The 26429-nt window shown below is 40.1% G+C and overlaps 1 protein-coding gene across 2 annotated transcripts in view; it reads left to right on the top strand.

Annotated features, from left to right (window-relative positions):
• anln (anillin, actin binding protein) overlaps positions 1–26429 on the top strand; it is a 92588-nt gene that overhangs the window by 43699 nt on the left and 22460 nt on the right. For both annotated transcript variants that reach the window (XM_048616182.1, XM_048616188.1), the window contains 9 exons: positions 3494–3750; positions 7546–7703; positions 12470–12614; positions 12924–13059; positions 13844–14032; positions 14942–15068; positions 16488–16536; positions 16611–16667; positions 24497–24532. In XM_048616182.1, the coding sequence (XP_048472139.1) occupies positions 3494–3750; positions 7546–7703; positions 12470–12614; positions 12924–13059; positions 13844–14032; positions 14942–15068; positions 16488–16536; positions 16611–16667; positions 24497–24532 (1154 nt within the window). The remainder of the gene's footprint in view (positions 1–3493; positions 3751–7545; positions 7704–12469; positions 12615–12923; positions 13060–13843; positions 14033–14941; positions 15069–16487; positions 16537–16610; positions 16668–24496; positions 24533–26429) is intronic.

Below are 26429 nucleotides of genomic sequence, written 5' to 3' on the forward strand. Positions count from 1 at the left end.
GCAATAATCTAACTATCTATCTCAAACAAGCAATAATCTAACTATCTCACCTTGGGGTTCAACAGTATTACCCATCACTGAAGATGCAACCAATAACATTGTCCAGTTCACCAATGATGAGAAACCTAACTAGTCATTAACTATATTAATGCTATCATTATAATAGCTGTTCAGAGGTTGGGGGTCTCTAGGAAAAGTAATTCAACTTCTGATTCCCCCAAAGCCTGTTGACCACATACATAATACAAGTCCGGAATGTGATGGAATACTCTGCGTTTGCCCAGAAGAGCAGCAGCACTGAAAATCTTCACTTTAGACAAGGCAACGTAGCGAGATTATCCATCACTTTAGGCATTCATTCCTTGCATGCTGCTGTCATTTGAGTGTCCATAATGTATCAACAGCAACACTTCAAGGCTCATTCAGCAGCATCTCCAATCTAGAAGGACAAGGACAGCAGCTACATGGTACACCACCACCTTCAATTTCCTCTCTAAGCCGCAAATCATCCTACCTTGGAACAACATTGCTTTCTCATAATCTCTTGATTAAAAATCCTGGAATTCCTACATAACAGGACTGTTTGTGTACTTGCATGACATGGATTAGAGCAGTTATGGATGACAGCTCAACACCATCTGTCAAAGACAATTAGCAATGCTGGCCTTACCAATGGTGGTCACATCCCAAGAGTGAAATTCAAATTCTCTGCCTAACCCCTCTACTTTTCTCTCCTTTTAAGATGGTTTTTATAACATACCTCTGGCCAAACTATTAGTCAACCAGGTATATTTATTCATCCTGCTCTTTTTAAGTGACATGTAACATTTTATTATATTTAATTATGTTACATATCTTGTAAGGAAAAACTTAGAAAACTTTGAAGATATACTTTATGAATTGTAGATTCTTAAACAAAAATTTAAAACTGTTGCAAGCTACATAATTCAAATACATATACCTGCTTAATGTATATATTTGTGATAGAACTGTACAGCAAAAGAACAGGCCCTTCGGCCCCGATGTTTTACCGAACATGATGCCAAATTCGAATACTCCCTTTTACTTGCCCTTGGTCCATATCCCTCCATTCCTTGCATATTCATGTACTTATCTAAAAGTCCCTTAAACGCCCCTATCGTATCTGCTTCCACCACCACCCCAGCAGTCCAGGCTCCTACCACTCTGTGTGTAAAAATATTTGCCCTTCACATCTCCTCTGAACCTTTCACCTCTTAGCTTAAATGCATGCCCCCAAGTCTTAGACATTTCTATTCTGGGAAGAAGATTCTGATCGTTTAACCCTATCTATGCATCTCAATTTTATAAACTTTTATCAAGTCTCCCCTCAGCCTCCACTGCTCCAGAGAAAATAACCTGAATTTTTACAGCCTCTCCTTATAGCTAATACCCTCTAATCCTGGTGGCATCCTGGTAAATCTCTTTTGCACCCTCTCCAAAGTCTCCTCATCCTTCCTATACTGTGACGACTAGAACTGATCACAATACTTGGTGTGGCCTAACCAAAGTCTTTTAAAGCTACAACACGACATCTTGACTCTTGTACTCAATTCCCTGACCAATAAAGGCAAGCATACCATATGCCTTCTTTACTGCCTATCTACTTGTGTGGCCACTTTGAAGGCTCTATGAACTTGATCCCCCGGATCCCTCTGTACATCTTGGTTGTTCGGGGTCCTGCAATTAACTGTGTGCTTTTCCTTAACATTTGATCTCCCCTCAAAGTGTAGCACCTCACACTTAACCTGGATTAAACTCCATCTGCCATATCTGCAACTGACCTAGATCCCACTGTATTCTTTGACAACCGTCTACACTATCTCCACTGATCTTTGTACTGCCTACAAACTTACTAACCCATCCATCTACATTTTCATCTAAGTCATTTACATATATCCCAAACAACAGAGGTCACAGTATGGGTCCCTGTGGAACACCACTAGTATGGACCTCCAGCCTGAAAAGCACCCACCCACCCACCACTACCCTCTGCCTTCTATGGGCAAACTAGTTCTGAATCCACGTTGCCAGGTCACTGTGTCCAATGCATCTTAAATTTTTTTAATCCCTACGCTGTGGAAACAGGCCCTTTGGCCTAAAAAGTCCACACCAATCCTCCAAAGAGATCTATCCCCTACCTTATGCCTGTAACCCTGATTTCCCATAGCTAACGCACTTTATCTCTACATCCCTGAACGCTATATGGTTAATTTAGCACGGCCAATCCACCTAAATGCACATGTTTGAACTGTGGGAGGAAACCGGAGCACCCAGTGGAAACCGCTCGGGCACAGGGAAAGCGTGCAAACTCCACACGGGCAGTCACCCAAGGGTGGAATTGAACCTGCGTCCCTGGCACTGAGAGATAGCAGTGCTAACCACTAAGCTACCATGCCGCCCTTCTGGATAAGTCTGAGGGACCTTGTCAAAAGTGTTACTAAAATCCATGTAGACGATATCCACTGCTTTATCCTCATTGATCACCTTTTGTCACCACCTCGAAATTCAGTCAAGTTAGTACTTGATATGCCCTGCACAAAACCATGCTGACTGTGTCTCATTAGGCCATGCTTTTCCAAATGTACATATATCCTATCCCTACAAATTCTCTCCAATAGCTTCCCAACCACTGGTCTATAGTTTCCTGGATTATTCCTATTTCTCCTCTTCAATAGGGGAACAACATTAGCTACTTGCAAGTACTCTAGGACCTCTCCAATGGCTAGCAAGAATACAAAGATCTTGACAACCTTGACATACCATTGGGCCCTGGGGACTTATCCACCTTAATGCACTTCGAGACCCAACACTACTACTTTCTTAATCTCAAAATTCCCTAGCATATTTACATGCCCCACACAAATCTCCCTATCCCGTATATCCTTCTCCTGGGTGAATATTGGTGCAACGTACTCATTTAGGATCTTGCCTGCATCCTCTGCCTCCAAGCACAAGTTCCCTCCTTTTATCCTTGAGTAATCCTACGTTCCTGTTGTTTTTAATATAAATATAGAATGCCTTGGGATTGTCTTTAACCCTACTTGCCAATGTCATTTCATGGCCCCATCTTGCTCTCCTAATTCTCTGCTTGAGTTCTTTCCTGCTTTCTTTATATTCCTCATGGCCCTGTGTGGCTACTGGAGCTCAGAAGTGAATGATGGAGTGGGTTGGTCTACCATCACTTAATTTTTGGTTGTACGCTTTGGAATTTAATCAAGTTGATAGAAGAGGAAACTGTTTGTTGGTCTTAAGGTTTCACTGCATGCTGACAACTCCACTCTAACCATAATGTTAGCTGGTATAATAGGTGAAATGTATGTTTTTTCTGGAAATGATACCATTCTGAAAATGGTTGAAGCATTTGTTGAAGTAGGATATAAGTGTTTTATGTGTACTAATCAATATTCTGTAATTTGATGTTTGAAAACCAAGATTGTTTAACATTTAATTTGAATTGATGTGATTCTGGCAGATAAAGATGAAGCAATATGTGTAGTTGAGATGAGTGTTGACAATGATGAAGAAATTAACAGTTCGGAAGTCATTAATGAATTATTTGATGGTGTACTGGAAGAAGAAGAATATGGAGATGAGGAGGAATTGGATGAAAGAAGGGACTGCAAAAAGGAAACTGAAAGTGAAATGGAGAAAAATGATGAACTGAACATATCCTCAATGTCGCTACTTGCTCCATTGGTAGAAACAGTTGATGCTGTCACAAACCCAGAGGTGAGATTCAGATTTGTAGAATTCTGTCTCTTTATGGATCTAGGTTTTTTATTAATCCCCACCATTTCTGGTCAATTTGTAAGCTCATTAAAGCAAGCATTGTTATTGGTGAAAACTGACACGAGCTTTGGCTATTTAGGTATTCGTTGCCTGCACATGAGCACTCCATACTGTTTAATTACGTCACTGCTCTCTGTCCCCTCCACCAACCTCCCAACCCTGCTCCCCCCCCAAAAAAAAAAGCCAATATGCTCTATCCCATTAATGCAACTTGGCTGTAGCTTTGGAAAAGCATTACTGAATGCAACAATGTGACAGTCCCAGTTTTGCATCAAAAGACTTGTGAATACTAAAAATGTATGAAACAGAAAGCAAGAAAGCCTGTTAGGCATTCTGTTGCATTGGTTCTTTGACAGACCTAAGCAATTGTCCCCATTTATCTGGCCTTCCCCTATATCTTCTGAATCTTTCTTTGCCATGTATTAATTAACTACTTCTCTGAAAGATATATTATGCTTTTCACCACTCTTCTTTCTTGTAGAACATGACAAGTCTAACAGACCTGTTCTCTTTCTTTCTTTTTTTTTGCAAATGACCTTAAATTTGTGTCTGCAGTTGCTAATTCCCCAACTGGTCTGGATCATTTCCTGATATACTTTGTCAAAACTTCCATAAGCATGTTGAACACCTTTTTAGATCCCTAGTTTCTCTCATCTTTATACTTCCAAAGCAAATTACTTTAGTCACCTTCCTGTCAGCTTTCTCATTATGACAGCGCACTTCCTTAAGTCATAAGCTGTGTTTAAACCCTGATCTATGATTTTAGCTAAAGATCTAGGTTGGCACTCCATTGCTGCATTGTCAGAGATGCTGTCATATGTTTGAAAAATTAAACCAAAGCCCCATTGGACATTTTGGGATATTTTTAAAAAAAAAAAAAGGCAACACTTTTCAAAGAATCAACAAATTTTCCTAATTACTGTTGTGTATTTACCAATCAATCAGACCAGAAATTATTTGGTCATTTTGCTTATTGCAGGAATACAAACTTGATATGTTTGACTACATTGCTACTGACAAATTCCACATAGTACTAAATGTCCTGGTTTTATTCCTTTTCCTTTTTTCTTTTTCTTTTTTTATTTCAATCTGCCACACCACTCCACTCAATTCTCACTTGCTTTGTCTTTGAAACACACTTGAGGATTTGATCTCTTTAGCATATTTTCATATAAATTAATATATTAAGTTTAAAATGTCACATCTTCCTCATGTCCTAAGGCATCAATTAGATTGCTCAGCTTTAAGCACTTAGTTTAAGTACTGGTAGGTCCAGTAGGTAAATGTTATACTTCTGTCTTTTCCAAGTGTAAGTAATTTAACATTGAGTCTGTTGATGAAACAAAATCTGTTTGTAATCTGAAGGGTGCAAAACATAAGGTCACCACATGATCATAGAGTCAGAGACTCTCTGAATATGTGACTCCTGCTTCTGGATTCCCTGGTCATCTGAAACATCCTTCCTGTGTGTATCTTGTCTAATCCTGTTAGAATTTCATAGATTTCAAAAGGACTCTGCCCCTCTCATTATTCTAAAGTCCTTCTGTGAATATAACTTTAACCAATCCAATCTCTCTTCACGTGTCAGTCCTACCATTTCAAGAATCAATCTAGTAAGCCTTCATTGCACTCCCTCCTTGGCAAAAGCATCCTTTCTCAGTAAGGAGACCAAAACTGCACTCAATACACCAGGTATGGTTTCATTAGGATCTCATACAACTGCAGCACAGCATCCCTGCTTATGTGCTTGAATCCTCTTGCTGTGAAGGCAACGTACCATTAGCCTTTTTCACTGCCTGCTGCACCTGCATGCTTACTTTTAGCAATTGGTGTACAAAGACACCCAGGTTTCATTGCACTTCCCTGCTTCCCAATTCATCACCATTCAGCTACAAAAGTAGATGAACTCATTAGACTTCATCTGCCAAGCATTTGCCCACTCGTTCAGCTTCCAATCGTACTGAAACATCTATGCATTGTTCAACCTCCAACCCAGCTTTGTGTCAACTGCAAACGTTGAGATATTGCATTTGGTTTCCTTTTATCTGTATGAAAATATATGTTGTGAATAGCTGCAGTCCAAGCACTGATCCCTGCAGTACTCCACTAGTCACTGGCTGCCACTCAGAAAAAGACCTTTTTATTCTTACCCTTTGTTTCCTGCCACCCAGTTGTCTCTCCATGTCAGAACACTATCTCCAATCCCATGAGATTTAATTTTGCATGCTAATCTCTTAGGTGGCACTTTGTCAAAAGCCTTTTGAAGGTCCAGGTAAGCTACATCCACTGGCTCCCCCTTATCAATTCTACAAGTCACCTACTCAAAAGCAAATTCAAGCTAACTCTGTCTGATCTTGTCACTGTTTTACAAGTGAAGAACTAGATTTATTTCAGAAATAGATTTTCGTCAAAATTAATTGATGGGATGCAGACATCGTTGGCTAGGCCAGCATTTGTTGTCCATTCCTAATTGCCCAAAGGACAGTTATGAGTCAAACACATTGCTGTGGGTCTGGGGTCATAATTAGGCCAAATTAGGTAAGGAGAGCAGATTTCCTTCCCTAAAGGATGAGTGAACCAGATGGGTTTTTTCCCAACATCATCAAATGGTTTCATTGTCACCATTAGACTCTGAATTCAATAAAAGAAATTGGAATTAAATTTCCACCGTACCAGGATTTGAACCCATGTCCCAAGAACATTACCTAGGTCTCTAGATTAACTGTCTAATTCTATGAAGAATTCTAGCATTTCCCCACCACTGATGTCAACCTTGCCAGTCTGTAGCTCCCTGTTTTCTCTTACCTCCTTTCCCAAATCGTGGGGTTACATTAGCTACACTCCAGTCCATAGGATCTGTTCCAGAGTGTATAGAACTTGAAAGATGACCACCAATGCATCCACTATTTCGTGGGCCACTTCCTTAAGTATTCTGGGATGTAGATTCTCAGAGCCTGGGGATTTTTCTGCTATTTTTCTATACCATTTTCCTGCTTTTACCAATTTCCTTCAGTTAGTCTGTCTTACTAGATTCTGTGTTCCCCAACGTTTTAGGGAAGTTGTTTGTGAAGACAGAACCAAAGTATGTTTTTAGTTGATCTGCCATCCCCTCTTTTCCCCATTGTATCTTCCCCTGTTTCTGACTCTGAGGTCTTTGGTCTTTACCATCTTTTTCTCTTCACGTACCTATAGAAGCTCTTACAATCAGTTTATGTTCCCTGAAACCTTACTATTGTATTCCAGTTTCCCTCACTTAATCAAATCCTTTGTCCTCCTTTGCAGAAGTGTAATCTGCTCCCATTCCTCAGGTCTGCTGCTCCTTTTGGCTAATCTGCGTGTCCCTTTCTTGGACCTAATGCTATCCCTAATTTCCCTATTAGCCACAGTTGGGCCATATTTCTCAATTCATTTTTGTGCCAAACAGGAATGAACCATTGCAGATCATCCATGCACTGAGTGTTTGCCATTGCCTAGCCACTGTCATCCCTTTTAAGTAATGTTTCCCAATTTACTTGATAATATTATGCCTTTGTTTCTCTAAACTACTATTACATGATTTGAACAAATGTGCTAATCTGTTCTTTGAAGTAAAATTTCATAATACTAGCAAATTTGACAAAAATGCAATTGTTAAATTAAGCATTTTTTAAAGAATCTATTTCTCTCACTGCAATTTAAAAATATGACTTTGAAAAAGTTTATGATGTGTTATATTTTACGGTTATTTTTATACAGAAATCTGTTTCTACAAATACTGCAATGAGTCCTGCAACACAGGAGAACATAACTTCAGACAAAATGAAGATGGACAAATTACAACAAAAACACATAACCAGAGCAGAGTCTTCTGGCAGTGTGGGGTCCTCAACAGGTGGCCATAGCTTATTATACAGGTATCAAGGATATTGTTGCTGTCTCAGTTGTCTAGATGGTTGGTTTGTGAAGGCATCACTTTGCAAGTGTGCAAGTTCAATTACTGTACCAGCTGAGGTCACCATAAAGGCTCTGCTTTCTCAACATTGCATTTTGTCTGAGGTATGGTGACTCTCTAGTTTAATTCGCCACCAGTCTATGGTGCTCTGGGAATATGGTAACTTCTATTTTAATTTCATAATTTGATTTTGGGATGCTTACAAATCAAAAAGGACAGCAAGTTTTTGTTTTAAATAAACAAGTACTTCGTTTGAGTATTCACTTCCTGGAGTATTTCCCTTCTGACTCAAAGCTTTGATATCGGTCTTAAGTATGCAAGAGTGGATTTGATTGTATTTCAGCTTATTTTCCTTTTGTTTTTCATTGCTTCTTCTCCCTGCGATAGAGAAAGATATAGGATAACATTTTATCCAAGTGGACTTGCAAACAGCAGAGGGGCAATTAACAGCTCAGAAACCCACTTGTTACCGAAGCAGGCTTTGCTGTGTCTCTTTAACTCACCCCTAGTATTAGCATCCTGCTTTCACACCTCCCAGTCAAAACAGGCGGAGTAAAATTGTTAAATGTAGGATTTCTAGTTAGAAAGGAATCTGCACTTATCAGAATGGTAAACTTTGATACATGAGCCCGGAGCAACCAGAAGAATGGAAAGGAGACCTGGGAAGGTCGCTGCCAGGGTCTCAAACTCTTGCATGGAGGTCATGCTGAAATATCTGAAGGACTGAAGTGGTTGTCAATGACATGAGGTATGGATGAGGAAGTGAGCAACAGCAGTCTGATATCTGAAACTTGAATATATTGCTCCAAGCAGACAGGAAAGGTCAGTGGCCGTTTCAAAATTCAAGCCCCACAGTCTGACTTTTCCAGCATTCTCCTACACAACATCCCTCCCACAATATATTTTGCTCATTCTTCTATATTCAGGCCCCTCCTCTCATCCCCATCTGAATACCCAACATTGACACCTAATATTAACACTTCTTTTAAAATTAATTCAGAAATGTGGGCCTCGCTAGGTGGGCCACCATTTATTTCCCATGCCTGATTGCCCTTTGAGTAGGTGTTGGTGAGATAGCTGCTTGAACTCGGACACCCTGATGGAGGGTCCTGACCTGAACCGTCGACTTTCCTGCTCCTCTGATGCTGCCTGATCTGCTGTGTTTCTCCAACTCCACACTGTGTTGACTATAGCTTCTTGAACTGCTGCAGTTCATTTGGTGCAGGTACACCACAGTATTGATACAGATGGAGTTCCAGGATTTCTGTGATAGTGAAGGAAAGGCGATACATTTCCAAGTCAGAATGATGTTTGACTTGTAGGGAAACTTGCTGGTGATGTTCCCATGTATCCACTGTCCTTGTCCTTTTGGGATGGTTGGAGTTGTGGATTTGGAAGGTACTGCCTAAGGAACCTTGGTATATTTTTTGTAGTGCATCCTGTAGATGGCTTCCAGTGCTGTTCCTGAACATGGTGGTGGAGTGAGTGAATATAATGTGGTACCAATCAAGTGGGCGGCTTTGATCTGAATGGTGTCAACTTTCTTGAGTATTGGTGGACCTGCACTTATCTAGGCAAGTGGAGAGTATTCCAAAACATTTCTGACTTGTGCCTTGTAGGTGGTGGGCAGACACTGGGGGGTTGCTTGAAGTAGTCTCTGCAAGATTCTTAGTCTATGATCTGTTCTTGTAGCCACAGTATTTATATGCCTAGTCCTGTTCAGTTTCTGATCATTGGAATTACAAATAGTGCTGAACGTTGTGCAACCATCAGCAACCATCCCCACTTCTGACCTTATGGTGGATGAGCATCACTGATGAAGCAACCGAAGTTGGTTGGGCCTATGACACTATCCTGGGGAAGGCCTGTGGAGATGAACTGGAGCGGAGATGATTGACCTCAAATCCACAACTCTCTTCCTCTGTGCTAGGTATGTCTCCAAGCAGCAGAGAGATCTCCCCTAATTCTCATTGATACAAATCTTGTTAAGGATCCTTGATGCCACACTAGGTCAAATGCAGCCTTGATGTCAAAGGCAATCACTCCCTGTTGCCACCTGGAGCTCAACTATGTTGTCCACGTTTGAAACAAGCTGTAATGAGTCCAGGAGCCGAGTGGCTTTGCCAGGACCCAAACTAAGTGTCAGTGAGCAGGTTATTTCTAAGTGTGTGCTATTTGGTAATACTTGATAATAGTCCCTCTCCATCACTTTACTGATGAGTAAGAGTAGACTGATGGAGTTATAATTAGATGGTTCAGATTTGTACTTTTTCAGTACAGCACATGCCTGGACAATTTTCCACAGTGTCAGGTAGATGTCAGTGTTGTAACTGTACTGGAGCAACTTGACAGTATAGCAGCATGTTTTGAAGCACAAGTCTTCGGTCCTGTTGCTGGAATATTAGCATGGCCCGTAACCTTTGCTATATTCAGTGTATCACTTACTACTTGATTATTATGTGGAATGAATTGAATTGACTGAAGACTGGCATCTGATCCTGGGGGCTCTGGAGCAGCCAAGATGGATCATCCACTTGGAACTTCTGGCTGAACATTGTTGCAAATGTTTCAACCTTGCCTTGCCTTTACACTGGTGTGTTTGGCACCACCCCCCCCCCCCCTCCCCCCCCACCCCCGCCATGACTGAGGATGAGGAGATTGGTGGAGCCGTCTCCTCCAATGAGTTGTTTAATTGTCACCACCATTCACAATTTGCTGTGGCAGGACCACAAACTTGCATCTGAAGCATTGTTTGTGGAATCATTTCGCACTGTCTTTTTCATACTACTTATGTTATTTGCTGCTTTCTGTTGGGGGGGAGGTGGGATTGGATATTGGTGGCAATTCACAAGACTTGGTGCCACAAAACATCATGGTGTCCAGAATCAATGTTGAGAGCTTCCACAGAATCTCCCTCCTAGCTGTATGCCGCTGTGCCACTACCTCTCCTGGGCCTATCATACCCAGGGATGGTGATCGTGTTGTCTGGGATGTTTTGTGCGAGATACAATTCCATGAGTTAGAGTTAGGACTCTTATCATGCTTTTGCTTGACTAGTCTGAGAAATATCTGCCAATTTTTGGCACTAGCCCCCCAGGTGTTACTAAGTAAGATTTTGCGTGATTGACGGGGCTGAGTGTACCATTGTAATTTCTGGTGCATATGTTGATGTCAGGTAGTCCATCCAGTTTTACACCTTTGTTGCAACTTAAAGGAATACTATGTTATAACATTGACTTGGCAGTCGTTTTCCACAAATGTTTTTTTCTTGTCTGTGCATGCAAAACATTTCTCAAATTTGCAAATAAAAACAAAGTACTGGAGAAATACATCATGTCTAGCAGCATTAGTGGACAAGGAAACAGTTAATGTTGCGAGTCCAATGACTTTTCTTAGGAACCATCCCAAGAGTCATTTGACACAAAATGTTAACTCTGTTTCGCTCTCTCTTCGTGGATATTTCAGATCTCTAGCATTGTGGTATTTTGCTTTCTTTCATAAGAAAGGGCAAGATAGACAGTTGAAGTTGGGCGGTGAGCTAGCTTTCATTGATGATTACTGGCTTTATGTGCCCACGAGGCCAGCTGCAGTGGAGGTAATTGCTGAAAGAGTCTGTAAATGTTTTCTGATGAAAGGTTGAGCATCTTGAGGCAGTAGTGGTCACACATCCTGGAAGTGCAGATCCTTTCCTTTGGGATCTCCCTTTTTGAGTAGAATCTCTGCATGTCCATCCTGTCTGTTCTGTGGAGAGCCATTTGACTGAGAGCAGGCAGCTCAAAGTTTCCTTATGCTGTACTTATTTATTTTTTCTGACTCTTCAGCTGACCAAGGTATAGCTTGGTCTTCCCCACTTGTGCTGCAGTGAAGGCTGACAGCAAGGAAGTGCAGATGAAGTTAAGTGAATTATCATCTGTCAAGCAGTGAAAACATCCCGAGTATGATCTCTCTCCTAGCCAGGCTGCAGCTATTTAGCTCAATTGTTTGGAGGCTACCTAGTCTGTCAGTTTCACCTGAGCAAGTACTTCCCATGAAGATTTCATGTGGTTGGCTCGCTCATGTTCCACATAGTTTGGGAAATGTTGGCTTTATTCCCTAATTGAGAGGGGATTTAAGGATGAAGTTGCAGGAGATTACGGCTTTGTGGTGCTCTTTGTAAATTTGCCACCTTCCATCTACATTTGGGGTGGGATCATATCAGGTTTCTAACCTAATGCAACTTTGCGTTGCTATTAACACAGCCCACACAAAGTCCCACCTTCAGAAGCCAGAACCTTGGCAAATAAAATGTACCTCCAGTCTCTGGGTGGAATTCTGTACAAATAAAATGTCAAATTTTACCAATCTAATTTGAATTACATTTAAACAGTAGAAAAATGGACAGCAGCACAGGGAAGTACTTTTTTTTTAAAAAAGAAATCCTTGTGAATGTACCTTACTGAGTCAGAATCTTGAAGTAGGTAAGCAGTGTCATTGGGGAGAGATTCAAAAATAAGAGGCAATAGAAGTAATCTTGCCTATGCAAAGCAAATTGTTCTGACAAATAGGAGGCAACATGGATGCCAATGTAAAGAAAATAGTGAATTTATAATGAGCCAATTATTTTGCAATTTATCTTGTATAATTCTAGATTTTCAATTCCTGTTGGACGCTGATCTAGAGGAAGTCCTTTAAAGTTTAACTTTAATCACTTTTGTGTTGTAATTTCAACTGTTTTTCCCCCCTTCACAGTATTGATGCCTACAGGTCTCAAAGACTTAATACCGAACGCCCTTCAGCAAAACAAGTCATTGTTCGTAAAGAGGATGTTTCTCAAAGACTTGAGGAAAAGAATAGTGCAACTCTAGGTTCAGTTACCGTTAAACAGAGGATGAAGGTAATGACTTCAATGCAAGAGGACTATAGCATGCTGGACATTACATCAACCTGATTGCCTTTGCAATTATGCACTTTGATTTAAGAGCATTAAATTTCAGGGATGTGGAAAGAAATGGAGTTTCATTTGTATTTGTTAGAAGAACAAACTGAACTTGGTTTTAGGTCGCATGGTACACCTTGTTTGAATTCAGTTTTCATTCTGGGAGGAGACTGCTGGTTTTCCATCAGCCCAAACTGTAAAATCCTCTGATGTTACTAATGTACTATTTTACTCATATATTAATTAGTTTCACTTTATCATTTCAAGAATCTGAATAATGAGATAAATATCCAGCAAAGTGTTATCCACCAGGCAAGTCAGGCTTTAAATTGTTGTACAGATGAAGATCATGGGAAAGGATCTCAGCAAGAAGCTGAGGCTGAAAGGTTGCTGCTGATTGCCAGTAAGAAACATTTAAGATGCAATATATTTATGAATGTACAATTTTCTCTAGTACAAAGTGTGTTTGGAAAAAGTGAATATTTAAATGTGTGAATGCTCACTTCCAACAGTAAACAGTTGTGCTTTTCTCAGCTGACTGTTTTGAATTTTTCTGAAACCTCTAATTCAAACCTATTAAAGTCCATTAAATGCTAAAATTTAATTACTTGTATGCTTCTTTTCAATTGTACTGTTATCAAAACAGCTCTGAGTAATTGATACAACATTGAAATAGCAATTTTCATTTTGATTATTCTTATTAAAATGCTATGGTCAGGCCAACCTGGGATTTTTCTCCCTACCCCTCCTAGCCAGCACAACCATACAGAAGGCCAAGTCTGTGAAGGGCGTTTGTATAAAATGTTAGAACAATTACTGTATGTTGACTTATGGTTGACAAGCACAGATGTCAATGAAGTAAACGTTTCATTGTAATAATGCTATGAGTTCAATAAAGTAGTGCAAATTTGCATTACTTTGAGGTTAAGCTTAAATTTATCATCAATATTTGAAATCAAATTATAAGTACATATAATCATTTCTCTAAATTAAGTTGTGAATATTCCCTTGGGAGAGCTTACATCAAGTTTAGCTGCAAATTGAATTTAAATTGACAGCTATCACACTGAAGTGTTGAGCAAAGCAAGCATGACATATTGCAATATAAAATATACTTGCACAATTTTAAAGAATAAGGCGCACAAAGAACTTGTTTGTTAAACCCTACCTTTTGTTTTTGCACATAGGCGAAAAGAGGTTGGCACTTCTCACTGAACTGAATAAACTGAAGAGTGAGGGAGTGCCTGCAAGTAAAAGAGGAGACCACATGGAGAAAGCAGCTAGCGAATATGCTCCGTCAAGGGGCTGTGTTGCACTTTCAGAAATCCGCCTTCCTTTGAAGGCTGATTTCATCTGCTCAACAGCTCACAAAATGGGTAAGCCTAATTTTAAATACAGAGTAGTAAAATTGGTATGTTCTGCCCTAAAGCTGAACCAGCTACTAAAGATGGTACTACATAATTGCTCATTTGTCCATGGTATTGATCTACACCTAATGGGTTTTAAAATGTAATAGATTGCAATTGGAGGTCTCCTTTACATTTTCAATACCTAAATTTCGATTGTCCATAAACTGGAATTGTGCAAAACTGGACACTCCTGTAGCAATGACATTTACTGTTTCAGCCATTGGACACTGTTTTTGTCTGTTTGAAAAATGCTTGTTCAGACTTGAATTGGAGCAGCTTTGTGAAAGAACTCTAAAGTGACATGCTGTCGCAAATTAGGTTATCTTGACAACCATAACTGCTTAAAGAAAGCAATAAATCATTTGAGTGACCAGACATTTTTGAAATGGCATGCTAATCAAGCACTGTTTGGATCGGATGTCCAAAATCAAGGAAAGTATAAAGTAGAACTTGACGTAACAAATGTATTTTGAATGTAGTCCAATGTGACTTGATTTGGATTAGACCAAAACACCATGCTCCCAATGATTTTTTTATTTTAAAAACACAATTTGTTTGGATATACAAACATAACTAAATTAAAAAAATGATCTATTGTGGATTTTTCCTTTCTATTAAATATCAAAAGTTAATGAACTCCAATATAAATTTTGTAGTTGGTTTTTTTTAACATGTTATATTTAGCCTTTTAGCTTTTTGAGATAGTATTTGAATTAGTTATACACGAATTAATTGTAGGATCTAATTATCATTAAAATTCCAAATGTTATTTGCAAATAAAATTGAAAGGTGCTTTTGTCAAATTGTGTTCACATCAGAAAGCCTTTTAATTTTATATATATATATGGCTGATTTTGAATTATTGATCTCTTACAGATGCTACCAGCTATTATTTCTTTATACTGATTAAAGCAGGAGCATTAAATATGGTGGCCACGCCACTGGCCTCCACCCAGATTGCACTAAGTGGAGATGCTATTAGTTTCCCCACAAAATTTACACTGTAAGTAAGAAATATGGAAACAAAATCCAGAGTTCAGTTTTAATTTGCATATTTGCGGGCTGTCTTAAACTATTTGACATATTATGTTAACAACTTATTTGCATTCAAGTAATCTGTACCTAGTTCAGGGCTCTGAATAAAATGACCCCAGTCTAAAGTTAGATTTCAAGTGAAGAAACAATGTTATCTCCATAGCTGCAATTTATACATTTATTGGTTAATTGTCAAATGATTCTTCTCCTTTGATATCATATTCCAATCATGTGCTGAAATAGTTTTGATGAAGGGTTTAATTTTTGGCTCATATCAAGAGGAATCTGAAAAGCAGAGACACAAATGTATATTTTCTTGGCAATAGAAGGACATGAGTTTAAACGCTGCTCCAGAACTTGAGAAATAACCTGGACCTTTGATCCTTGGGTGTAGTCTATAGACGAGGGTCCTCCCAGGTGGTCTGCAAGCTGGTCCAAAATGCAAACCACTGACTTCACAGCCAAGATCAGAACTAGAACTCTGAGTTCCATTCGCACAAATTATATTCAGGCATGACAGAGGCAGGAAACAACAACGTATGTTTATAACAGATTTATGTCACTGTTATGTCAAGATTTAACTATGAAACTAAATTTTTAACTCTTGTGATCTGAAAACTGAGAGGATGGTCAGAAATATTTTAATCAATTGGATTTCCCCCTAGTCAGCTGAAGAGTTGGCAGGGAATGCATCCACAGCAGCCACAGATCCAGCTGGAGACTGAACTTTCACTCCTCACCTGCAAATGTTCCACCTCCAAGAAATGACCATCAACAACCATGGGTATTAGAAAGTAATCATTTGACCTTGAAGGTGAGCCCTTTCTTGAGGTCAGAGCAGGGTGATCTGCCATGATTTCAGCCTTTTGAGTGGTCATTAACTGGCTGCTTAATACCTTCAGTTGGACCTTGCTTACGCCGTATGAAATTGCAGATTGTGGAAGGGCAGTGAGAAGACCACAGCACTTCCTCAAAAGACCTACAAATCCATTGAGTTGGGAGAGAAATTTCTTCCTAAGGAACCAGCTGAATGTGAGGGCCAGCGTGAGACCAAATGTTTCAGGTTTGAATGATCTATCACCTTATTGGTGTTTCATCAAAAGTAGTGCAATTCTTCCCACTACTTCTGAGTTTTTACAGTGGCAGAATAGCAGATAGAATAGAACCTGTAGGTTGGTTGCAGGGTCTTTTGCCTGACTTACCAAATAGTCCACTAAAGGAATATTTCAAAAACACTGACCAAGACTGACACCACATTGTTCCTTCAGTACTTCGCTGCAGTACTATAGTTTGAGCTGTTTCATGATTCTGTGTTTAGAAAAGTTGAACTTTTTTTTATTTTGTCTTTTTGCTTGCGTTAAGTACACAAACTTTTCTTCTATTTTAGGCAGGATGTCTCGAATGATTTTGAAATTGAAATAGAAGTTTATAGTTTGGTAAGTATGCAAAAAAATTAATCCACAGATGTAATATTGTATTATCTCACGAATATTATCATTCTTGTTTTTAGACACAAAGCCGAGACAGCAGTACTACAGACAAGAAGAAGAAACCTAATAAATCGAAGGTAAAGAGCAAGATCTGCTGAAGTATTGTTACATTCAATGATTTTATAATTCATCAGCTGCTGGTTGAAGAAAAGTTACCCAGTGCAATCGAACTGGCAAAATTTACCTCAAACCGATACATTGAGACTTTCCTTTAATGTTAAAATAACAAAATAACTTCCAAGAGGCATGATTTTGATCTGGTATACAATGCCAGAGGATCATATTTCCTCTACCAAAATTCCAAGTAATTATTTCAACAATATTTTGAAAACTTCAATTATCATACTGTTAGTTTATGGGTAGGCGATGGCCTAGTGGTATTATCGTTAAACTATTAATCCAGAAACTTGGCTAATGTTCTGGGGACTTGGGTTCGAATCCTGTCATGGGAGATTGTAGAATTTGAATTCAATTTTTAAAAATCTGGAATGAAGAATCATTGAAATCATTGATTATCGGAAAAACTCATCAGGTTCACTAATGTCCTTCAGGGAAGGAAATTTGCCATCATCACCTGGTCTGGCCTACATGTGTCTCCAGACCCACAGCAATGTGGTTGACTCTCAATTGCCCTCTGAAATGGCCTAGCAACCCATCCAGTTGTACCAATCGCTACAACGTCTCAAAGAAATGAAACCAGATGGACCACCTGGTATCAGCCGAGGCACCAGAAGAGATAACGGCAGAAACAACCCTGTTGACCCTGAAAAGTCCTCCTCACTAACATTTTGGCTAGTGCCAAATTTGGAAGAGTTGTCTCACAGACTAGTTAAGCAACAGCCTGACATAGTTATACCCATGGAATCATACTTTACAATGCCCCAGATGCCAGCAGGACCATCCCTGGATATTCATCTCTCACTGGCAGGACAGACCCAGCAGGGGTGGCGGCATAGTGGTCTACATTTGGGAGGTAGTTGCTCTGGGAGTCCTCAACATTTGTCTCCGGACCCCACGAAGTCTCATGTCTTCAGGTTAAACATGGGCATACCATGTACTATCCTCCCTCAGCTGATGAATTGGTACTCCTCCATGTTGAACAATACTTGGAGGAGGCACCGAGGATGGCAAGGGCACACCATGTACTCAGGGTGGGGAATTTCAATGTCCACTACCAAGAGTGGCTCAGCAGCAGTACTATTGATTGAACTGTCGGGTCCTAAAGGACATTAGCAGCTAGACTGGGTCTGCAGCAGGTGGTGAGGGAACCAAAAAGAGGCAAAAACATACTTCACCTCATCCTTACCAGTCTGCCAGCTGCAGTTGCATCAGTTCATGACAGTATTGGTAAGAGTGACTACCGCACAGTCCTTGCAGAGACAAAGTCCCACTTTCACACTGAGAATACCCTCCATCGTGTTATGTAGCACTATCACTGTGCCAAATGGGACAGACTTTGCACAGATCTAGCAACTGAAGACTGGGCATCCATGAGGTACTGTGGGGGATCAACAGCAGCAGAATTGTACTCCAGCATAGTCTGTAACCTCATGGCCAGGCATATTCCCCCATTCAACCATTACCATCAAGCCAGGGGATCAACCCTGGCTCATTGAAGAGTGCAGGATGGTATGCCAGGAGAAGTATCAGGATACCTGAAGATTTGGTGTCAATCTGGTGAAGCCACCAGACAGGACTACTTGAATGCCAACCAGCATAAGCGGCAAGTGATAGAGCAAAGTGATTCCACAACCAACAGATCAGATGTAAGCTTTGCAGACCTGCCACATCCAGTTGTGAATGGTGGTGGATAATTAAACCGCTCACTGGAGAAGGAGGCTCCACAAATATCCCCATCCTCCATGATGGAAGAGCCCAGCACATCAGTGCAAAAGATAAGGCTGAAGCTTTCGCAGCAATCTTCAGCCAGAAGTGCCAAGTGGATGACCCATCTTGGCCTCTTCCAGTGATCCCCAGCATTACAGATACCAGTCTTCAACCATTTCAATTAACTCCATGTGGTATCAAGAAACAGTTGGAGGCACTGGATACTGCAAAGGCTACAGGCCCTGACTACATTCCGGCAATAGTACTGAAGACTTGTGCTCCAGAACTTGCCGCTCCTTTAGCCAAGCTATTCCAGTACAGTTGCAACACTGGTATCTGCTTGACGACAATGTGGAAAATTCCTGTACGTAAAAAGCAGGACAAATTCAACCCGGCCAGTTACTGCCCCATCAGTCTACTCTCCAATCATCAGTAAAGTGTTGGAAGGTGTCATCAATAATGCTAACACGCAGCACCTGCTCAGCAATAACCTGCTCTGTGACGCCCAGTTTGGGTTCTGCCAGGGCCACTCAGTTCCCGACCTTATTACAGCCTTGGTTCAGAATGGACAAAAGAGCTGAATTCCAGAGGTGAGGTGAGAGTGACAGCCCTTGACATCAAGGCTGCATTTGACCAGGTGTGGCATCAAGGACCCCTAGTAAAACTGGAATCAGTGGTTATCAGGGGGCAAACTCTGGTGGTTGGAGTCATACCTGACAGTAAGAAGATGGTCGTGGTTGTTGGATGTCAATCGTCTCAGCTCCAAGACATCTCTGCAGGAGTTCCTCAGGGTAGTGTCCTTGGCCCAATCATCTTCAACTGCTTCATCAATGAGCTTCCCTCCATCATAAGGTCAGAAGTGGGGATGTTCGCAGATGATTGCACAATGCTCAGCACCATTCCTGACTCCTCAGATACTGAAGCAGTCCATGTTCAAATGCAACAAGATCTGGACAATACCGAGGCTTGGGCTGACAAGTGGCAAGTAACATTTGCCCCACAGAAATGCCAGACTATGACCATCACCAATAAGAGACAATCTAACCACCACCCCCTGGCATTCAATGGTGTTACCATCACTGAATCCCCCACTATCAACATCCTTGGTTATCGTTGACCATAAACTCAACTGGACTTGCCACACAAACACAGTGGCTACAAGAGCAGGTCAGAAGCTAGGAATACTCCAGCGAATAACTCCCCTCCTGACTCCTCCAAAACCTGTCTACCATCTACAAGGCACAAGTCAGGAGTGTGATGGAATACTCCCCACTTGCCTGAATGAGTGCAGCCCCAACAACACTTAAGCTCGATGCCATCCAGGACAAAGCAGCTCGCTTGATTGGCACTACATCCACTCCCTCCACCACCGAAGCTCAGCAGCAGCAGTGTGTACTATCTATAAGATGCACTGCAGAAATTCACCAAAGAGCCTAGACAGTACCTTCCAAACCCACAACCATTTCCATCTAGAAGGACAGGGGCAGCAGATATGGGAACACAACCACTTTGAAGTTCCCTTCCAAGCTGCTCACCATCCTGACTTGGAAATATATTACCATTACTTCGTTGTTGCTGTGTCAAAATCCTGGAAATCACACCCGCGCACCCCCCCCCCCCCCACCCCCCCATAGCATTGTGGGTCAACCCACAGCAGATGGACTGCAGCGGTTCAAGAAGGCAGCTCACCACTACCTCAAGGGCAACTAGGGATGGGCAATAAATGCTGGCCAACCAGCAACACCCACATCCCACAAATGAATTAACAAAAAAGTTTGTACAGACATGTTGAGAGAGGATAAAATACTGCTATGAGGATAAATTGAAACTGCTGTTAAAACAGTCCTTAAAGTAATTTCTTTTTCGACAAAAAAAACTTTCTGAATTTCTTTCTAATGTTTCCTTTTGAAATGCCTTGTGTCAATGAGTAGTTTTGATTTTTTTAAAAAATATCTTGAATATGTCTTTATGTATGTTCCAGCAGCATAATGATCTCCACACTTCTTTAAAAGTAACTTTATATCGAAGCTTAACTATTTTATGGCATATATCCCCTTCAACAGTTGAACTGTTCTTGAAACCAGATTATGAGCTGATAAACTTTACTACTGGCTCTACATTTCCTATGTTTGCTAAGAACAACCAGCTGGCTAAATATATTTTCTTTTTGTAGTTTCTGTGCAAAATGCCTGCACTTCATCTGGGAGTGTTTCATTACTTCAGAGAACTGATTTGCTCTTTGGTATGATTCACATTTTCAATATAACAATACTGATCTTCCCTGCTTATACTTCAGTAATAAAACCCCAATTCTGATTTTCTAACTGGCCTTCATTTGGACATGTTTTGAATTTCATTTCCAGACCTGCATTACATGTGGAGTAAATGAATAGGTGTGATTCACATACACACTTTTGTTTGATTCTATGCAAGAGTTGTAAATGTATTCAATGTATTGTAAAATGACCATTGCCTTCTCGTCTGATCCTTAAATTGTCCTACTCATGATTATGGGAGTAAGTAGCAAGCCAGAAGAAGTCAGCAGCCATGGTTAGCGTTAAGTGACTGGCCAAAGCTTCACAATTTTTCACTTACTCCTTCCTCTCTCAAGTGCAGATGGCAGAGTTGTTTTCTTTACTTCTAGCACACCTTAGATTTATCCCAAATTGCTAAAATCCGTGATGTCTAATTGTGGAACATTGCAAACTGGTCTTAATGTACCTGGGTTGTTTATTGAGGATAGGCAAAAATAAAATCAGTAAACTCGATTGTCAGGTATTGCAACATGATCAGTTGAAGATGTTTGCTGAGAACAGGGTGCTTGAAGTACAAGGTTATGATAAACTCATACAAGATATTGGTTAAATCTCAGCTGGAATATTATGCATTGTTCCAAATGCTATTCTATCAAAAGGATGTGAATGCTTTGGAGAGAACGCAGACGATGTTTGAGAATGGTTCCAGGATAAGACAGTTCAATTTTGAGGAAAGATTGGAAAACTTAGGACCGTTTTGCTTGGAGAGGAGAAGGCTAAGAAGAGATTTGACAGAAGTTTTCAAAATCGTGAGGAGCCTGAGACTGGATGGGGAGAAACTGTTTCCATTTGCAAACAGATCAAGAGCCAAAGAGGACAGATTTTAAAGTGTTTTGCAAAAGAAGCAAGTGATGAGTTGAGAAAAACTTTTTCATACAGAGAGTAGTTAGTCTATTGAACCTACTGCTTGGAAGTGTGGTGGAGGCAGCCTAAATTGAGGCATTAATGAGGGCATTGTTTTGATTTTATAATCTTTAAATGTGCAGAGTTGTGGGGAAAAGGCAGGAGATTGGATATCCAAAGATTATTTATTGCCATTGCAGCCATGATGGGCTGAATGGCCTGTCTGCACAATAGTGATTCTCTGATCACATTTCTGACTTGTTTTGTGTGTGATGGACATGTATTTGGGAGTTAGGTGAATTACTTGCTGCAGAATTCTGAATCTCTGGCTTATACCTGTAGGCACCGTATTTATACGGTTGGTGCAGTTAAAATTTTGGTCAATGTGATAGTGGAGGATTAATGATGGTGATGCCATTGAATGTCAAAGGGAGGCTGTTAAATTCTTTTGTTGATGATGGTCATTGCCTGCCACTTGTGAAGCCCAAATATTACTTGCTACTTATCAACTTGATGTTGCCCAGGTGTGTTTTTTTGGTAGATATATCACCCAATGGTAATAGTAAAGATGGAGCTGGCATGATAGATTGGTAGACAGGCTAAAGTAAACAGTAAAATAACTAACATTGTAGTCAGAAACTAATTATACCAGCCTGTAATTATGCTGGTGATAATAGTATCAATTAAATATACAATAAACAAAATCGAGGTTACTGATGGACAGTAGTGCAGATGCTGAAAATATGAAATGAAAATCGTGTTAGAAGTACTTGGGACAGCAGCATCTGTTGAGAGAGAAAGAGTTAATATTTAGTCTTTCATCAACAAGGTGGATATGCAGTAGGTTTGAAGCAAGAATAAATGTGGGCCTTAGCACTGATTTTTTTTCTACATGGGGTGGCAAATGCAGATTGGAATCATTGGCGTGTTCCTGATTAGTTAGTAATCACGAGCTTGAGTTTTAGTTCACTTGCCATTTTGGTTCTCTGCTCTACTACCACCCTGACTTCTCTATCATCAGCCTTCTACCAAATTCGAATGAGGCTCAATTTAAACTCGAGGGACACAGGATCTCTGGATGAAGAAATTTCTATTCGTGTGCCCTAGCATTTTTTGGTATGTTGTGACCTCTTTTTTTTTTTTGTGTAAACCAAACCAAAGTATGTATTTAGTAGATCGACCATTTCCCAATATAAATTCCCCTGTTTCTGTCTAAGGGATTTACATTTGTCTTCGCCAATTTATTTTCTCCTCATAGCTATAGAAACGTTTGCAGCTTTTATGTGCCCCTTAAGCTTACACTCGCACTCTCTTTTCCATTTCTCAATTAACCCCTTCGTCTTCCTTTTGCTGAATTCTAAACTGCTACCACTCCCCGGGTCTGTTGTTACTTTATTTGCATAATTATTCTTTAGACTGCATACTGTCTCTAATTTCTTTTTCTAAGCCATGGTTTGGCCACTGATTACATATTTTACTTTAGCACTAGACAGGAACGATCAATCGTTGTGGTTTACCTATGCGTTGTTTGCCATTACCTATCCACTGTCATCCTTTTCAGAAACATTTCCCTATCTATCATAGCCAACTTGCACCTCACACTATTTTAGTTTCCTGTGTTTAGATTCAGGACCCTCATCTTAGAATCAACTACTTCACCCTCCACCTTGATGAAGAATTTTATCATATTCTGGTCACTTATGATCAAAAGGCCTTACACAGCTAGATATTTGTTGGAGAATCTAAAGCCTAGTGTTCACAGTTTAAAAGTAAAGTGTTGCCTCTTTAAGACACAGAAGGAGAATTCTTTCCTCGGAGCAGGCTGTTATATTTTGGAACTCTCTCAAAATGTAGTGCGTGTAGAATATTTGTATGTTTAAGTCAGTTTTAGATACTTGTTGACAAGCAAAGAAGTGAAAGGTTATTGAGGGTATACAGGAATGTGGTTTGGAGGTTAAGAACCTGATCAATCATAACTTTATTGAATGGCAGAGTAAGGTTGAGTGGCCTACTCCTGTTTCTACTTGTGTTCACGTTGCTTATGAACAGCAACTGTTACTGATGATACTGCTTTCTCATGTACAGCTCTTCTCGACACCCGTTACCATCCACTTTTGCATTTCACCATCATCCTTCCTCATTTAATCTCACTTAGCTTTCAATCCTATCACAGTTGTTCCCTTTTTTCTTGTTCCGCTCTCAAGCTTTCCTTGCCTTTTGCACTTGTTTAAAAACTAACATTTCTAAATTTTTCTGGTTCTGGTGAAAATCATTGGTTAGAAATAATATCTCCTGTTTCTCTGTCCACAGTGCTTCTACACTTGCGTTTTCTATTTAAAGCAATACTAAGTGGACTAAACATTTCAATTTTTAAAAAAAAAACTTGATATCCCTTTTAAGGTTGTAATTAAATAAATGCTGCTGGAACAGAAGGAAATTGGACTTTGGCCACTCAGCTAGCTAGTTGTTGTCTTTGGGGCTGTAGGGTCATAGGTGGGATGATAGGGGATTGAATTACATCTGGTATTGCTAACATTTTACTTTGATTACATTGTAACTTGATCAATGATGACCATAGGTGGAATAGAATATTTGCAAAATATTATACTTCAGACATTTTTGTCCAGTGTGCATGACTAGAAGGCAGTTCCATAAAAAGATTTAGCTTCCCATGAAAGATTTATGTACTCCGGTATAATATTTACCTTCTACTTGTTGGATTTTGCTGACTGGAAAAGGGTTAATTACTTCTGTCCCTTCTGAACCAGGGTAAATAACATTTTAACAAACTTTTTGAATAACGGCAGAATTTTTTGTTTTGTTACACTCGGGTGACATACTGGTTGCATGCAGGTATCAAAAAGATCATTTTAACACCATGGTTGCCTCTTTAAATAACTTAAGTTTTTTTTTCTTCGTAGGCCATTACTCCAAAGAGGTTGTTGACTTCGATCACTGTAAGTTAATAGAGTTTATTACCATACAGCATAAAAAAATCTGCTACTGGTAATGTAATGTACTTTAGTTGAGATTTTATACCATCCAGTGAAACTTCAATTGTTTAATTCAAAGAATAATTTTATCACTGAATTTACAGCTTTGAAATGCTCGACACTGAATATTTTGTATCTCAGCATTATAAGACTGTAGCTTTATATAGCATCTTTGTGGATTTGTATATCTTACTAAATTTAGGTGATTAATTATTTCTGATTTAATGATTGCATAGGATGTGCAGTCCAACCAGTCTGTGGTTGCATTTATGCACCATTTCTTCTTCATCTTCATCTTCCAAATCTGTCAACATAACTGTCTATTCCCTTCGTCCACGTAGACTTGTCTTGCCCTAAATCCATCTTTACTATTTGTTTCAACCACCTTGTGATAGCAAGTTCTAATTTTTCACTAGTCTATTGTACACCACTTGAAGGAAGCACTGAGGGTGACAAGGGTGCAGAATATTCTCCTAGCTGGGGCATCAACACCCTCACCAAGAGTGGCTAGGTAGTGCCAACACTAACTGAGTGGCCAAGTCCTAAAGGACACAGCTGCTAGAATGAGTCTGCAGTAAGTGGTGTTGGAATCAACAAGAAGGGAAAAAGTATTTGATGTCATCCTCACCAATATGCCTGCCACAGATGCAGAATCCACGACAGTGTCAGTAGGAATGAAGATGAAGACTTTCCTTCATATTGAGAATGTCTTGTATGATGCTTTTGGCATTGTCACCATGCTAAATGGGTTAGATGTTTAACTGAAGGTTGGGCATCCACGAAGCACTGTGAGCAATCAGTAGCAGCAGAACTGAGCTGTAGTCCAAAGCACTAACTTCATTGCTGAACACATTCTGCCATCAAGCTAGGGAATCAGCTCTCGTTCACTGAAGAGTGCAGGAGGGCTTACTAGGAGCAGCACTTGTCATATCTAACAATGAGCTGTCAATCTGGTGAAGCTACAATGCAGAACTCCTTGTGTGCTAAGCAGTAAGTGATAAACGGGACTAAGCAATTCAACAGCCAATGTGTCAGATCCAAGCTCTGCAGTTTTGTAACATCCAATCATGAATGTTGGTGGACAGTTAAACAACTGATTGGGGGGGGGAGGTCTCCACAAACGTTCCCATCTCTGATGGGAGAGCTTAGTACATTAGTGCAAAAGATAGTCATATCATCTAGCATCTTCACATCCTCCAACTATATACGTAGTTGTAATTATCAGAAACCGTACACTGTCCTTTCTTTCTCCCTTTTGACCCAATCTACCATTGCCATCAAAGTAGGGATCCAACCTTGGTTCAATGAAGGGTGCCAGTGGGCATGCCACATGCAGCACCAGACATAACCAAGATTGAGGTGCCAAGTTGGTACTAGTACAACAAAGGATTGTTTACATCCCAAACAGGAGAAGCAGCATGCAATAAACAGGACTAAGTGACCCACACCCAAGAAGTCACATGTAAGCTCTGCAGCCCTGCCTTGAATAGTGGTGAACAATTAAACTACTGATTGGAAGAGGAGTCTCCATAAGTATTCCCATCCTCACCTTGACTTGGAATTATATTGCCACTTCTTAACTGTTACTGAGGCAAAATCTTGGAACTTTTTTCCTAATAGCACTCTAGCTCTATTTACACCCCAAGGACTACAGCAGTTCTAGAAGGCAGCTCATCACCACCTTCTCAAGGGCAGTTATGGATGGGCAATGAATGTTGGCCTTATCAGCTGCACCCAGGTTCCATGAATGAAGTCTTCTGTCACTCTACCCTTCTTTAACAAATTACGATCTCTTCTAAACATTTTTCTCAATATGGGATGAGGTCTATCCATAAGAGGTTTTTTAAATCCACTTTAAGCT

This window comes from Rhincodon typus, chromosome 2 (assembly GCF_021869965.1).
Source record: "Rhincodon typus isolate 14 chromosome 2, sRhiTyp1.1, whole genome shotgun sequence".
Classification (NCBI taxonomy): domain Eukaryota; kingdom Metazoa; phylum Chordata; class Chondrichthyes; order Orectolobiformes; family Rhincodontidae; genus Rhincodon; species Rhincodon typus.